Source organism: Glandiceps talaboti, chromosome 3 (assembly GCF_964340395.1).
Source record: "Glandiceps talaboti chromosome 3, keGlaTala1.1, whole genome shotgun sequence".
In the NCBI taxonomy this organism is placed as follows: Eukaryota; Metazoa; Hemichordata; class Enteropneusta; family Spengelidae; genus Glandiceps; species Glandiceps talaboti.
Window position 1 is genome coordinate 8,383,114 of NC_135551.1, and position 14,703 is coordinate 8,397,816.

Here is a 14,703-nt window from a genome sequence, read left to right on the forward strand (position 1 = left end):
CTTTTGTTTAGTGTGGAGCTTTTGTCTGCTTTAATAATAGTTAGTTTTTCGGTTAAACACAGGTTGCATTGTTTTGTTTTATTGGTGTATGCTTGGGCTTTCTTGCTGATGGACCAGGATACGGAAAAAGGCTCATTGTTTCTTTTCAGTTTCCAAATGTGTTTTGATAGTTCTGTGCTGTTTTCGTGTTTTTCATGTTTGAATGACTGTTTGTGGTTGGCGTATCTCTGCTTGAAGTTGTTCTCTGTTAGACCGATATATACTTTTGTTTGTTTTCCGTGGACGGTGGCTTGGTATACGATGTTTTCCGTTTGGCATTCGCCGTTCAGAGGGCAGGTGTCTTTCTGTCTGCAATTACAGGGTTTTTGAGTGGGTTTAGTTTCGCTGTTGGATATGGTGGCGTTATGCGCTTTGATTATGGTAGCCATGTTTGGCATGCAGCTATAACTGACTTTGACATTGTTTCTGTTGAATATTTTGTGTAACTTAGAGTCTGCTGGGAAGTGTTTTGTGATTAGGTTGAGGAATCGTTTGCCTACATTGGTGGCTACGTTTTTGCTGTATGGTGGGTTAAACCAGATGGTGTTTCTATTTCTTTTTTTCTTGTTTTTCTGCGTCAGGGTGCTGGTGTACGTGATGTTCTCTTTGTGGCCGATGGAAGGCATTCTTTTTTCTCAAAAAACAATCAGGCGAAAACGATAGCACCACTACAAAAACAAATTTCGGTTTCAATAGCAAAAGATGCCCGCCACAAATCGACGAACTTCGACCATTCGAGAATGATATGTTAAAACTCATAGAAGACATCAAATTCCGTAAAATCAATGACCCGTTCCAAACCACACTTAGAAACGATGTTCGAAAAATCAAAAACTCCCGCGAAATGATCATCCCAGCCGATAAAACCAGAAACCTGTACCTCCTTCAAAAAGATCAATACAACAAACTCCTTAGAGATAATATAACCAAACACTACAAACCCGCCAGCGATAGAGCCTACAACAGCATTAACGCAGAAGCAAAAAGTATAGCACAAAAACTCGATTTAGACGATAGGACTGAAACACTCGCCAAGAAAGAAGCTTTTATAACGTTAAAAGACCATAAAGACAATTTCGAACACAGTTTACCTTGCAGACTAATCAACCCCGCAAAAAGCGAGATAGGCATTATTAGCAAAAAAATACTTGACACCATCCTCCAAAACATAAGACCCATAGTCGCCGTCAACCAATGGAAAAATTCTATGTCAGTCATCGAATGGTTCAAGAACTTAGAGGACAAAAACAAACACACTTTCGCCTGCTTCGACATATGCGACTTTTACCCATCCATAACCGAAAAATTGTTATTAGAATCCCTCAAATTTGCCGGCCAATACACCACCATATCAGATGAAGACAAACAAATTATCATGCACGCGCGGAAATCTCTCCTCTTTGATAAAACCAAACCATGGGTAAAAAAGAATAGCAATGGATCATTTGACGTCACAATGGGAAGCAACGACGGGGCCGAAATATGCGAACTGGTCGGAATATTCATACTACACAAATTAGCCAAAAAATACGGTAAAGAAAACATAGGTCTATATAGGGACGACGGACTCGCCGCCTTCAAGAACATCACCGGAAGTAAATCAGAAAGTATCAGAAAAGACATAACTAAAACCTTCAAAGCCATGGGGTTAAAAATAACCATACTCACCAATCTGAAAACCGTCAACTTTCTAGACATAACGCTCAACCTCAACAACGGTAAATATTACCCTTACAGGAAACCCAACGACAACCCCATGTACATACACACGCAGTCTAACCACCCACCCAGCATCATCAAGAACATATCGTCAGCCATCGGCCGTAGAATTTCCGACATATCATCCGACGAACACATCTTCAACCAGGCAGCCCCACTGTACCAAAATGCACTAAAAACCAGCGGCCACAAAGAGAACATCACGTACACCAGCACCCTGACGCAGAAAAACAAGAAAAACAGAAATAGAAACACCATCTGGTTTAACCCACCATACAGCAAAAACGTAGCCACCAATGTAGGCAAACGATTCCTCAACCTAATCACAAAACACTTCCCAGCAGACTCTAAGTTACACAAAATATTCAACAGAAACAATGTCAAAGTCAGTTATAGCTGCATGCCAAACATGGCTACCATAATCAAAGCGCATAACGCCACCATATCCAACAGCGAAACTAAACCCACTCAAAAACCCTGTAATTGCAGACAGAAAGACACCTGCCCTCTGAACGGCGAATGCCAAACGGAAAACATCGTATACCAAGCCACCGTCCACGGAAAACAAACAAAAGTATATATCGGTCTAACAGAGAACAACTTCAAGCAGAGATACGCCAACCACAAACAGTCATTCAAACATGAAAAACACGAAAACAGCACAGAACTATCAAAACACATTTGGAAACTGAAAAGAAGCAATGAGCCTTTTTCCGTATCCTGGTCCATCAGCAAGAAAGCCCAAGCATACACCAATAAAACAAAACGATGCAACCTGTGTTTAACCGAAAAACTAACTATTATTAAAGCAGACAAAAGCTCCACACTAAACAAAAGAACTGAGTTGATATCCAAATGCCGACACGAGAATAAGTTTTATTTGTCCAACTTCAATAGAGCATCTATCACCTAAACTAAACCCGTTAACTAACGGAACATTAAAGCCCTACATGTAACAACCCGCCAACACTTACTTGTCCGCACCCAATAACCCACACAATAACAACCAACACCTCCACACATACAACACTTACCCACCGACACAGACAATAGTGATGGTATTTCTATTGTCTACACTCTATATATACAGCACACCCAGAGAGTAGGCCTCAGAGTGTCTGATGATCGCAATATGCGTGAAACTCCGAGTTACACCCAAGAAAGAGTTCCAGTACTACCAAAACTATTACGCTCTGCCACTGCGGTATAGAGCACTGTCTTAGCAGATTGATACTCACTGAGTTATATATATATATATATATTTATATATATATTATTCCCTGTGCTCAAGGGTCAAAAGAAAAAAGAACAAGAAAATTTAATACATACAGAAAATGACAAAAAACAGGACAAATTAGAAAAGAATGTACATAGCTTTGAAAACATCAATCTTTTGTTCATTACAAAAAATCTCAATATTGTTCCATTTAATTGTAAATTTGTGCATTGAATTGATATTCATACTTATTTGTTTTTCTAACTGATACTGAAATTTAATCCAGTATTTACATGAGTCAAAAGTTGGGACACGTTTATGAAATCTACTTGCATAGATCACCTTTTTTAACTAAAGTAAGACACATATTTAACAATGGGTCTGACCCGAATCCCAAGATGATGTTCTTGTAGTTGAGTTCTACATCAATATTGAAGTATGTTTTATACCATGTATTAAAGTCTTTCCAGATATTACTGACGTGTGTACAATCCTAAAACAAATGCTCCAAAGTTTCACAAAAAGTATTACAGAAGGAACACAATTCACTATCAATAAGTTTCATCTTGTATAATCTGGTATTTGTCATTAAGCAGTTGAGATTAATTTTAAATTGAAAAACTCATGTATGCACGTCATAGGAAGACTTAAATGGCATTATGTATATATTACTCCATTCACTATCGTTTATCTCAAGCGCTTCACTATAACAATGTTCAGAAGTTGGTGGAATAAAGATTCTCTTCACTAAAATACGATATATACAACGAGAAGTCATATTGCTAATTTCTATATCCCCACCTTCTTCACAAAGGGTGAAACCTTTCAATTTACAAGAGTGTCTCTCAAAACCTTGTTTAAATGATATGTTTCCATACAACTGGAATAGCTGATAAAAGACTTCTCCATTGTAAAAAATACCTGTTAGAAAGTCATCTCAGGATAAATACATTGAAAGGAATAATTGTACCATCTGTATTTAAGAGATCGCTCACCATACAAATATTACAATCAAAGAAATGCTTATAAAAACATGCCTTGTTATCTATGTGAATGTGGCGATTATTCCAGATACATTGCTGTAGGGGACTTACAATATCAGGGTTAATGAAGTTAAAATAACATATTAAAATATCTTATAGAATCTAGGAATGTTCTCTGCCTTATTTATAAACCTTTGATCAACATTGCAATGAAAGATTACCTCACCTCCACCATATGGAGACATGAAGCATCAAAAATTACTTCCCAAGGTGAGGAGGAAGTACTGTTGTACATATTAACCCATTTAATCTTTTGAGCGTCGAACATGGATTTCACATCAACCGTTTTTAAACCACCTTTGTCCAAATCAACAATGATCGTACTCTTTTTGATAAAGCCTTTACCACCTTTCCATAAGAAACTAAAAATCACCTTATTAATTTCCTGAATAATTTTATCAGGGATATGAATAACAGTGGACAAATAAATAAATTTGGACAGTGCGAATGTTTTAATCAATAGGATTTTGCCAATAAGCGTTAAATTTCTTAATTTCCAAATATTGAGAGTTGTTCTAATCTGTTGGATCTTTGATGTGAAATTCATGTTCTCGGCTGCAGTACAGTCGTATGAAAAGTAAACACCTAATGCTTTAGTAGGTTCTGTTGGCCACTTAAACATTGAAAGGTTTATCAGTACAATTTCTTTTCGAACCCAGCCACAAACCTTGAGATTTGGATACATTTAACTTTAACCCGGAAACCTTGGAAACATTTTCAAGAACATGTAACATCTGATTCGCAGATTGTGCTCCATCTAAAACACAAGTAGTATCATCTGCATATTGGACTAATTTAATCTCTACTTGGTTTACAACAATACCAGAAATAAGTGGATCCGCACGAACTGTGCATGATAACAGTTCAATTGCTATAATAAACAAATAAGAACTCAACGGGTCACCCTGGCGCACCCCTCTCTCTAAGGGGGAATACTTGGAAGTAAATCCATTATTTAAAATACAACTACTAACGTCCTTTTACAGGGCCTTTACAAAACTGACCATGTCAGGACCAAAATTCATACTTTCAAGGGCTTTAAATATAAAATTCCATTCCAATGAATCAAATGCTTTTTCAAAGTCTAAGAAAAGTAATAAACCAGGAATATTCTTATTTTTGGAATAATCCATAATGTCCTCTATTGTGCGAACTGATTCCCCTATATATCTACCTTTGACAAAGCCGCTTTGATCTGTATGAATCAATTTCCCAATGACACTGTCAATACGCATAGCTAGGGCTTTTGATGCAACGTTATAGTCTACATTTAACAAAGAAATTGGCCTCCAATTCTTTAAGTTACACCTGTCTTTACCCTCTTTCTCAATCAAGGTAATAACATCTTGGTTGACATTTTCCTCTATGTAAACCTATATTTAATACATGAACTAAAATAGAGCCAATTTTGCCCCAAAACTGCAAATACCATTCACAAGATAGACCATCATTACCAGGGCTTCTATTCTTTGACATTTTACTAAGTGCATTAAAACATTCACCCAATAAAAGATTGCCTTCACAATGTTTTGAATCCGCTTCAAGAAGCTTTGGAATGTCATTACAGTACGAAAGAATATCACTGTCAAACACATCTGCTATAGTCTTAGATTTATACAGGTTGTTGTGATATTCATACTGTGCCTTTAAAATAGAATCACAGTCCACAAGTTCTGTACCATTGTCTAAAATTATTGCATTGTTTTTTACGATATTTTCTCTTTTCTAAGCCTAAGAAATATTTATTACTTTTTCCCCCTTTTCTGCCCACCGAGTCCTTGAACGCACAATTATTCCATCAACCATCAACATTGTATCTTTTGCTAATGATTACTATTGCTGCACAACGTTCAAAGTCCTTGAAAGAAGATTGCTCATTGTTCTTGCGATCACTTACATTTAACCGAATTACTTTACAAACAATTCCAGTATCAATTTGACGACCCTGTTATATTAATATAACATGGTGTAACATTTACGTCATATTTCATGAGGATACAACATATGACGCAAATTGACCTTCCTAGAACTTACTGTGAACACAATGAATGGTATATGAATGGTGTTCACTCACGCCTTGGAAGGCAATAATGATATAAGAGTTTGTCTTTACTGTTTGTGTGCTTTGGGTTCATCGCCATAACCAGAAACTGAAAGTAGTGGTCAATACAATTAACACTGCTGACCAGAAGCAGGCAAGGCATTTGCATCATATCTGAACTTTATATGGAAAACCTATCAAATTTCTCCTTTTAGATGTAAAAAAACCCACACCATTTGATCAACTTGAAAAATAGTACACTGTCTTTGCGCTTTGCTAGAAACTCAAAATGTGATATATTAAGTAATACATACTTGTTAGTGAGTTACAGAAATGAATTGTGGGGATAAGTATTAGGATTAATGTGCATTAGTTAGAAATATTTCATACTTCGATGAGTATCCACATACCTTTACTACAGCATGGCAGACATGGACGAACTGGGAATCTTGCAGTACCTCTTGTGAAGGTACAGGAATACAATCCAGAAGTCGAACATGTACATCAACCTGTGGAGGAACCTGCCCTGGGTCTAATCGTGAAACGAACGTTTGCAGTGTTGGATTTACGTGTCCATGTAAATATGAATTACATTCCTTTACAACGTGCACACTACGTGTGTGTCATTCTGCCATTTAGACAAATTCGAACGTATGCATTTACTTAATTTACATTGAATATTATTCTCAAATTGAATTTTGTTCTCAAATTTAACTTTATGGTGATTCTGGCTTTGGATATCTTGGTTTCGAGTATTCTGCACACTTTCACACTTCTTTAGAGATACAACTACGAAATTGGATACATGTAATACCGTTGGCTATTGCGTAAATATGTCACAAAACTAGTGCTTTTAAATTTATGACGTCATACTTTACGTTAGAGACCACAAGTACTGGAGAAAATGGGAAAGACGACACACCCACATACACATCTTTCGGCTCTTCCCCCAGTAAATTCTACAATGCCCCAAGCTTATTTCGTCATTGCATTTGGTCGTTCGTAGTTTCCATATCTTTCTCATGTCATTTGACATTTATAACATCTTAGTGTCTTACATTATAGCTTGGGGAACTTGGACTTGGAATACTTGTTCCAGAACGTGTGGTGGGGGAACACAAACTGGTACTCGGTCATGCAACTCCTGTCCTGGATCAGATTCAACAACTTCATCATGTAATACACATGATTGTCCTCAGGATTGCACAGCAAGTAAGGCACATATAATGTTACTAATGTATACTTTCAATATGTTTGTGGCAAAGACACTTCAAATGTAATTGTGTCGACTTTTTGAACATGTATATTTACCTTTTCAAAACCACTTTATCATCAATTTAAGTCCCGTATTCAAACTCTTATCACAGCATCAAAATTTGATTTCACTCAGGTTGGAGTAGCTGGGAGGGAGGCTGTAGAGGCAGTTGCACTGGACTACGAACACGTTACTGTATTCGACCATGTGGAACAGGAACTTGTAGTGGATCTAGCTCCAAGACCATCTCGTGTTGGAATTGTGAGTTCTATTATTTACAGACATGCCAGTAGAGTACTGTTTTAGAAAGACATAGCGCAGCAATTGCTTTCATAATATACAAATGTTAATTTGTACAAAATTTGTTACATATATGTTACCATTATATACGTTTATTCATTCCCATGTCTCGTACAGCCGTGGTTAAAGTTGGCGGCAGTACTCACCAGATTTCCTTAAACTGTGTTTGAACTTCACAAGTAATGGTTGTTTGTTATTGGTAGCATCACACCTATTGGCAATTATTTAGCTTTCTGATGTATTCAGCTCTACATACACATATGTACAAGCTTTAAAACAATTACTAATATGTTCTCCTGTTTACGGTTTGCACCAAATTCTTTGTGTGGTTATTGCGATTATCTAAGGACCAAGATGTATATATATAAGTGTGTGTGTGTGTATGTCTCTCTGTTTAACTGCGTGTGTGCATGTGTGTTTGTGAGTTATTGTATACGTTAGTAGCACAGGAAGGACGACGTCAACACCCAAATGTTCGTATATATGACATTTGCATATACACGTTTCCACTATCACGATTACTCTTGTTAAAATCAAATCAAATCAAAATTTATATTTTGTGTCATTTATACAGGTGATGGGCAAATTCCATAAACGCTGCATACATAGAAAGTGGACACGATATAGTAACCCTGCTAACAATTATAACAACCCATTCTCCAACACTCAACGTACAAAAACAGCAGAAGACTATCGAATATGCCAATACGAGCGATTATAATTGCTAATGAATTTGTTGCAAAACAATTGGTTTAAAATTTTACTGAAGGCTGAAATTGTTATTACTATGTTAAATGATAAATTGTTTAGTCATTAAATGGATGGTTTGCCTAGCTAATTATATAATTATACTGTGAACTAGTCTGTTAGTACCAGGACCAAACCCATCAATTCTCACCACTTTGGATTTTGAACAAAGCATTGGTAAGTGCAAGTTATGGATTCTGTAATATTGTCACGATTTTACCATGCCGACCTCCCCTGGATACATGGGACGTAAATCAGATTGGTTGGTTCAGTCGAGATAACAACCAGATCGTCAATTTCCGAAGTATTGGATCTTGACAAATACACAACCAAGTATCAAACCTCCGCCGCCATCAACCACCGAACAAGTGCACTTGCCGACTGGAATTCACGGGTCGACTCTAAACTACACGTTGTTTGGTCAAGACAGAATTCTTCTCCACTACGCATGGGCAGACACAAATGATCAGGTTAATGAATCTCACCACTAAAATTTATTAGAAAGTTATTAGAAGATCTATATAAGTCCACCGTAGTGTACGGACATGTAGTGATGGAAGATATCTGTAACATATTTTGGGCTGTTCAACCACAACTTGTAATAACTGTGAATTGTGATAGTTATCGATTACTTTTATTACCACTGTTGTATTCTTGTATATGTATTTACGCGTGACTGTATGTCTATAGTGGTGATGGGGAATAAAAAAATGACTATTTTTGTTAAAATCTACCAAGTTGAACAAATTATATGGAATGTATACTCTGGTCATTCTGCGTCACAATGAATGTCTTCGTCACTGTGTTCGAAATGTGAGTCAAAAAGTTCAAAATTGCCTTGACTTTCCCCGACTTTTCTTTGATATTACTGGCCCTGGTATAAATAATATGTTATTCTTCAATATTAGTTTTTCATTCAGCCGGGAGATACTCGTGACCTAGTGCCTCATACTGGAAAAGGCCCCTTAAATCACTCTTATTTTTCTCGGTTGAACGAAGAGAACTATTTTGGAATAATATTGACATATCTGTACTGGTTACTTGTTTATTCTGAATGTCATAGGGCTAGATAAATCCAGATACTTCTCAAAACAATACTTTTCGTGTCGAAACAAAACATTGACCTTGAGCAGCTCCGCTAGTTTCATTCTAACCACAGTATCCAAACGAAACAGAAAGTACAACAGTTACTCTGTCTAATCAATTCTGGCTTTGAGAGTCTATTTTGTGAAAATTACCTTTACTCCTTTGCTCATTATATTGTAATATTTTAATACTGTTCTTCTAATAAAAATGGCAGTGTTTCAAATACAAATGTATGCAACATGCCATTAATACATCCTATAAATGCCCCTCCAGCTCCTCCTCTTTAATATAAATACACAGGATAATAAGCAAGACGGGAACTGAATAAGGACAACACGACGAAGCCTTTTCAATCGAAATTAACAGTTAACGAAATGAATCTATCCTACAGAACTCGAAACCACCTTATGCCAACCAAATATATGTCAAATGCTTTTATCATTGCAAGTCACTGGATGCAAACTACAAGGGTTTTGATTTATAGCGTCATAACCCGATGAATGAAATTACCAAAACATGTTATGCAAGTCAATATAGTTCTTAACTTCAACGACAAGGGATGATATAATTGTTGTGTTTTTCTCCCCTGTCTTGCAATGATTAAAATGCTACCAAGGTAATCGTGATAAATAAATGACAATTGCTTGTAAAATATAATTGCAATGTCATAAGTGAATAGAAATTATCAACCTAATGTATACTTATCCTCATATCATTGGAAAAACTAAATAGTGGAGGACGTATTCTTGTACAAATCTAAATAGAAATAACAAACTCAGAGCATTTGGAGAATGTGATACTCAAAAATCTCCCAAGAGACTGGTGGCAGTCTACCAGGTAGTCAAAGTGTAACAAAGGTGAGGCTGATGTTGTCGAAATATTATTTGTATGGCGATGTGACCTATAAAAATCAACTCCCATCCCGTTTGATTGCTGAGTTTCCATCAATCATTTATCACATGACTTCACTAAAATAGAACTGAAAACATTACCAAATCTACATGAGCCCGGGATATCCTGGGAGACGGGCATTTTATGAGCTTCATACCTCTTTAACATTGTGTTTAAACAACGTTGGGGCTATTGTTTAAATAATTGAAACTTCATCAATAATATTTAATGATCGCATTCGTACTATGACTTACAACTTAGTACCCAGGGTGCACCTGTCGTGTGTGTCCTCTGCTCACCTTGCTGTGATCACGCCATGACTTGTCTTAAGTGTGTTTACACCCAGTAGACAAATACTGATAGACAAACAGACAATGGTGGGCACTGTTTATGGTTTGAAAAGGTGTTTGTGTAACTGTAGTCTTCAAAGGAGTATTGAAAACTTCACAAAGAAAAGGTTGAGGAGTTACAGACAGAAAAACCGCGACATCACGAATAAACCTGTGATTTGACAGCAAGTACACTGCTTTCGTATTTGCACCATTTAGACAAGTCTTAGACATATTGTGTGGTCGAGTATCCAGAAACCTAGGGACCATTGCACAATGTACACAAGGTCAACAAACTTTCACACCTATAATGGTAACCAGTTCTATACTACTGTTACAATCCAGATTTCACATTTGGAAATTTGGCATATTTCACCTAAATTAACGTAAAAATTCACATTTACACTACTTACTCACAAACAGTAGCTAACAACAGCGTAATCTACAAATATGTTGATTTATCTACTAATCTGGTACTAATTACATTTATCTCTAGTAGCTAGCAAATGTCAAGTGTCTTGATCAAACAACATACTTAGATTTCTTGTAAACAAGATAACTTCTCATTATCGAATTCAAATTAATACTTAATTTTCCAATGGCGTGATCAACACTTGTCTTACACGTGAACATTTACATATGGCATGATCTTGAATCTCAATCTTAAATATTATGGTGGAAAGTATGATGTATGATGATATTACGCTCTGGCAGACATTTGCTGACAACGAGACACTCAAAGATGGCAGAAGCAGACATTCAATTAGCACCGCCACTGCCACAGCCATCGGCACTACCCCAGTTATAGAAGACTATCATCGATCATGATGGCTGTCCTCATCCTGACGACCACTGAACGGATCAGACTGTTTCGCCGATGGGAATGTCAATGACACCATAGCTCAGCTGCACGAAGGCCCAACAACTGATGACTTGCGCTGGTATGTGTTACGGAGCTGAGACCAATTTATCAGAAGAATGGATGGCAGGACTCAAAGAATATGGATGCTGGACGTCATTTCATTGAATTGTGGGGATCTTTCAAGTTCGTAACAATGTACGCAAAACAGACTAGGAAAGATAACTTCTGGGGATTTACTTTAAATTGGTATGCATGATTTTGACAAGAATTTCAGTGATTCGTGTGCAGCATCGAACTGACAATTGATTATGTTTAATTTCACATGTACTCCAAATCTATTTGTACTCAATGGAATCACTGTGATTGAATTATTGTTCATACTTTATCCCCTTTTTCATGTTTTTCAACGTTTTCTCTTCTTTTAACTTGTTTTAAAATATCATATACCTAGTTAAGATTGTTCGACCATTCGCATGTCGCTTATGAATACCTGCCTGGTAAATTTCGATGAAGAATCGTATTTTTCTTCACGTTTTTTTTTATGTTCTCATAAGCTTAGACTGTCCAAGTATTTTTTTGACTGTGAAATAGTTGCACGGCTAAATTAGTTAGTGACGACAGATACTGATGTTTTTAAATTGATTGCTAATTTGTAAATCCGATTCTTGTTTTTAGAGGCGCTTTTTAAATATACAATGTGTTCTTATGCTAGATTTTTGTTGTTGTTGCTTTTTTGCTAGTCTTTCTCATTTAGTAATGTTCAGACTGCTGATGAGACTGTTTGTGTAGTTGTCTTTAAACAATAATTTTTTATTATTATTTATTATCACGTATTATATCAAACCAAGATTACTTTTTTAAGTCTATAATATCTTTCAATCATGTATGAAAGTTTTTTTTTCTGAATTTGTTGACTTGGGAGAGATGTCTTTTTTATTTCGAAGCTTATATTTGCTAGGCATATAGCGGCACTAATCACTCCAAAAGGTCGAGGGAGACACCTCTCAAAACATGGATATTAGCTGAACAGAATGGCACTGTCATAACTGCTCACTGTAATTGTATGGCAGAGTTAAAGTTGTCCCTTTTTCAGGTTTAAAAGCTGTACAAGCTGCAACTAGGATGTTGTTGAACACTTTTGTTGTAGAAATAAAGACTTATTCTCAAATTTGTAATTTCTAATGAAATTAGCAACAGGTGGAGTCCACCCTTGAAAACCATGTTGAATGGTTTGCTGCCAGGCATTGGAAACACTCGTACCATAGAGGGTGCTGTTCCCTGTGGTAAATAGGGTACTGCTCCCTGTGATAAAAAGACAGCGTTCCCAGTCATCTGTGGATGAACCCCTGTATACTGATTGAAATACTGAGGATTTGTCACAGGAAAGTGGTAATAAGTAACGTAGGAGTGTTCCCAAGGGGAAAATATTTTCTCTTCACAGGTCACTTATGAAGAATGCCGAAATATAGACTTTACATCCGCCAAACGAAAGGAAAAAAAATTGACACTGTATTGGAGGGTGGCGAAGTTGTTGATAAAACTGTAAAGGAGAAGGAAAAATAAATTGTTAGAAATCTACATGACAGTATTGCAAAGTGTTTTTTTTTCACAAAAATTCACAGGCTAAAACCAAATCACAATGCATGCTTTCGTGCCAAATTATCACAAAGCCTATATTTCATCATGCACAAAGAACTGCCTGCTAAAGCCACTGACAAGTTATTTTGATGTCAAGTATGCAGTCTTGAAATATTCATAGTTACTTAATGAATGCAAGACATTCTCTTTTGAGCTGAAAGAGAGGGACTGTAAATCTATAGAACTAGAAACTAGGAAAGAAGCTAAATCACATTTGTGGTTCCAACACAGAGCTGGACGAGTGACAACTTCAAATATGAATGCAGCTGCTCAATCTGACCCATCAATGAGTTTAATACAAATAATCTGTTACCCTGAGGAACACCAGTTCAGCAGTAAGGCCACAGAGTAAGTATTGCAAGTTTTAGATCATTGATTGGGTTAGGGGAACCACACACCATCGCTAAGCTTATCTTGGGTAATGACAAATACCTTTTTACAACTGTATATAAGTGTAGTGAAAATACAATATTGAAATAGTTTTAGTTAACATGATAGTAATTAAGTCACATGTTAACATCCACATTCACGATCACATGATGTGATATCACATGCATACTACTGTTAGACATGGCGAGCATAGACGATGTGTGGCACTTACATGAGTAATGTATTACCAAAGTTGTTTGCAAGCTAAAACTGGCTCCATTGTGGACAAAGCTTTTGTGTTTGCATTTCAACTAAAATAAATTGTAAAAATTTATTCACAGGTAGAACAAATGTATGCAATTTTTTGTTCTTTTCTAACTGATTATCAATGTATAACCTTTCAGTTGGGGAATATTGCATGAAGATATGGCTCGGAGAGAGTATGAAAAAGCACAACAGAAAGTAGATATGATAACTTTATTGTATCAGTGAGTGGAATTCAGCTGATTTGTAAACGTATAGTGAAAAATTAAAATATTAATTTTTAGAGGAATCTGCACATAAATAAATCTGTAAATAACTTAGTTTGGTAACAAGCTATTTTCTTTCTTTAATTTTCTGTTTTACAGAGCCCACTATGTGAAACTTTAGAAACCATTATTGGTCTAAATAAGTGTTTTGCTAGAGACAAGGATGGCAACATTAGACTCAATCGTCGTCACAGCTATTACTTCCAAGTGCAGGCACAGATCCATATCATGGAAATTGACTACTGTGACTTCGTTGTGTGGACAACAACTGAAATGCACATCGAGAGAGTATATCCAGACAAGCAATTCTGGGAGGAAACAGTGGAAAAGGTGACCACCTTTTTCAAATGTGGTATCCTTCCAGAATTGCTTGCCCACTGGCATTCCAGACCAAATACATGAAAGTACATAGCCCAGCTATGACTGTAGGTCACTCGTACATAGTCCAGCTATATTTCAATGATAGAACATACCCAGGTATATTTTAGAATTCTAAACTGGTACTGTATTACTATTAAAAACTTCATTACACTTCTCCAGTCTAGTCAAGATGGTTACAAAATGTGTTATATTGTGGGGATCCCCTGTAGTGAATGATGCGCAAAGGGTGCATGTCAGTAGTAATCCATCACAAACTG

The 14,703-nt window shown here is 36.5% G+C and overlaps 1 protein-coding gene across 1 annotated transcript; it reads left to right on the forward strand.

Annotated features, from left to right (window-relative positions):
* The first annotated feature begins 6,452 nt into the window (after positions 1 to 6,452).
* Positions 6,453 to 9,063, forward strand: LOC144432994 (uncharacterized). Its single transcript, XM_078121306.1, has 4 exons — positions 6,453 to 6,635; positions 7,124 to 7,270; positions 7,449 to 7,574; positions 8,188 to 9,063. The coding sequence occupies exons 1-4, from the start codon at positions 6,453 to 6,455 to the stop codon at positions 8,332 to 8,334; spliced, it is 603 nt and encodes a 200-aa protein (XP_077977432.1). The 3' UTR covers positions 8,335 to 9,063.
* The last annotated feature ends 5,640 nt before the right edge of the window (positions 9,064 to 14,703 follow it).

Bases quoted from the DNA above. Each gene is read 5' to 3' on its own strand.
- LOC144432994 (XM_078121306.1), top strand. From the start codon at position 6,453: ATGAGTATCCACATACCTTTACTACAGCATGGCAGACATGGACGAACT. The intron at 6,636-7,123 runs GTAAATATGAAT...CTTACATTATAG, and splicing joins TGTTGGATTTACGTGTCCAT to CTTGGGGAACTTGGACTTGG. The intron at 7,575-8,187 runs GTGAGTTCTATT...TCATTTATACAG, and splicing joins GACCATCTCGTGTTGGAATT to GTGATGGGCAAATTCCATAA.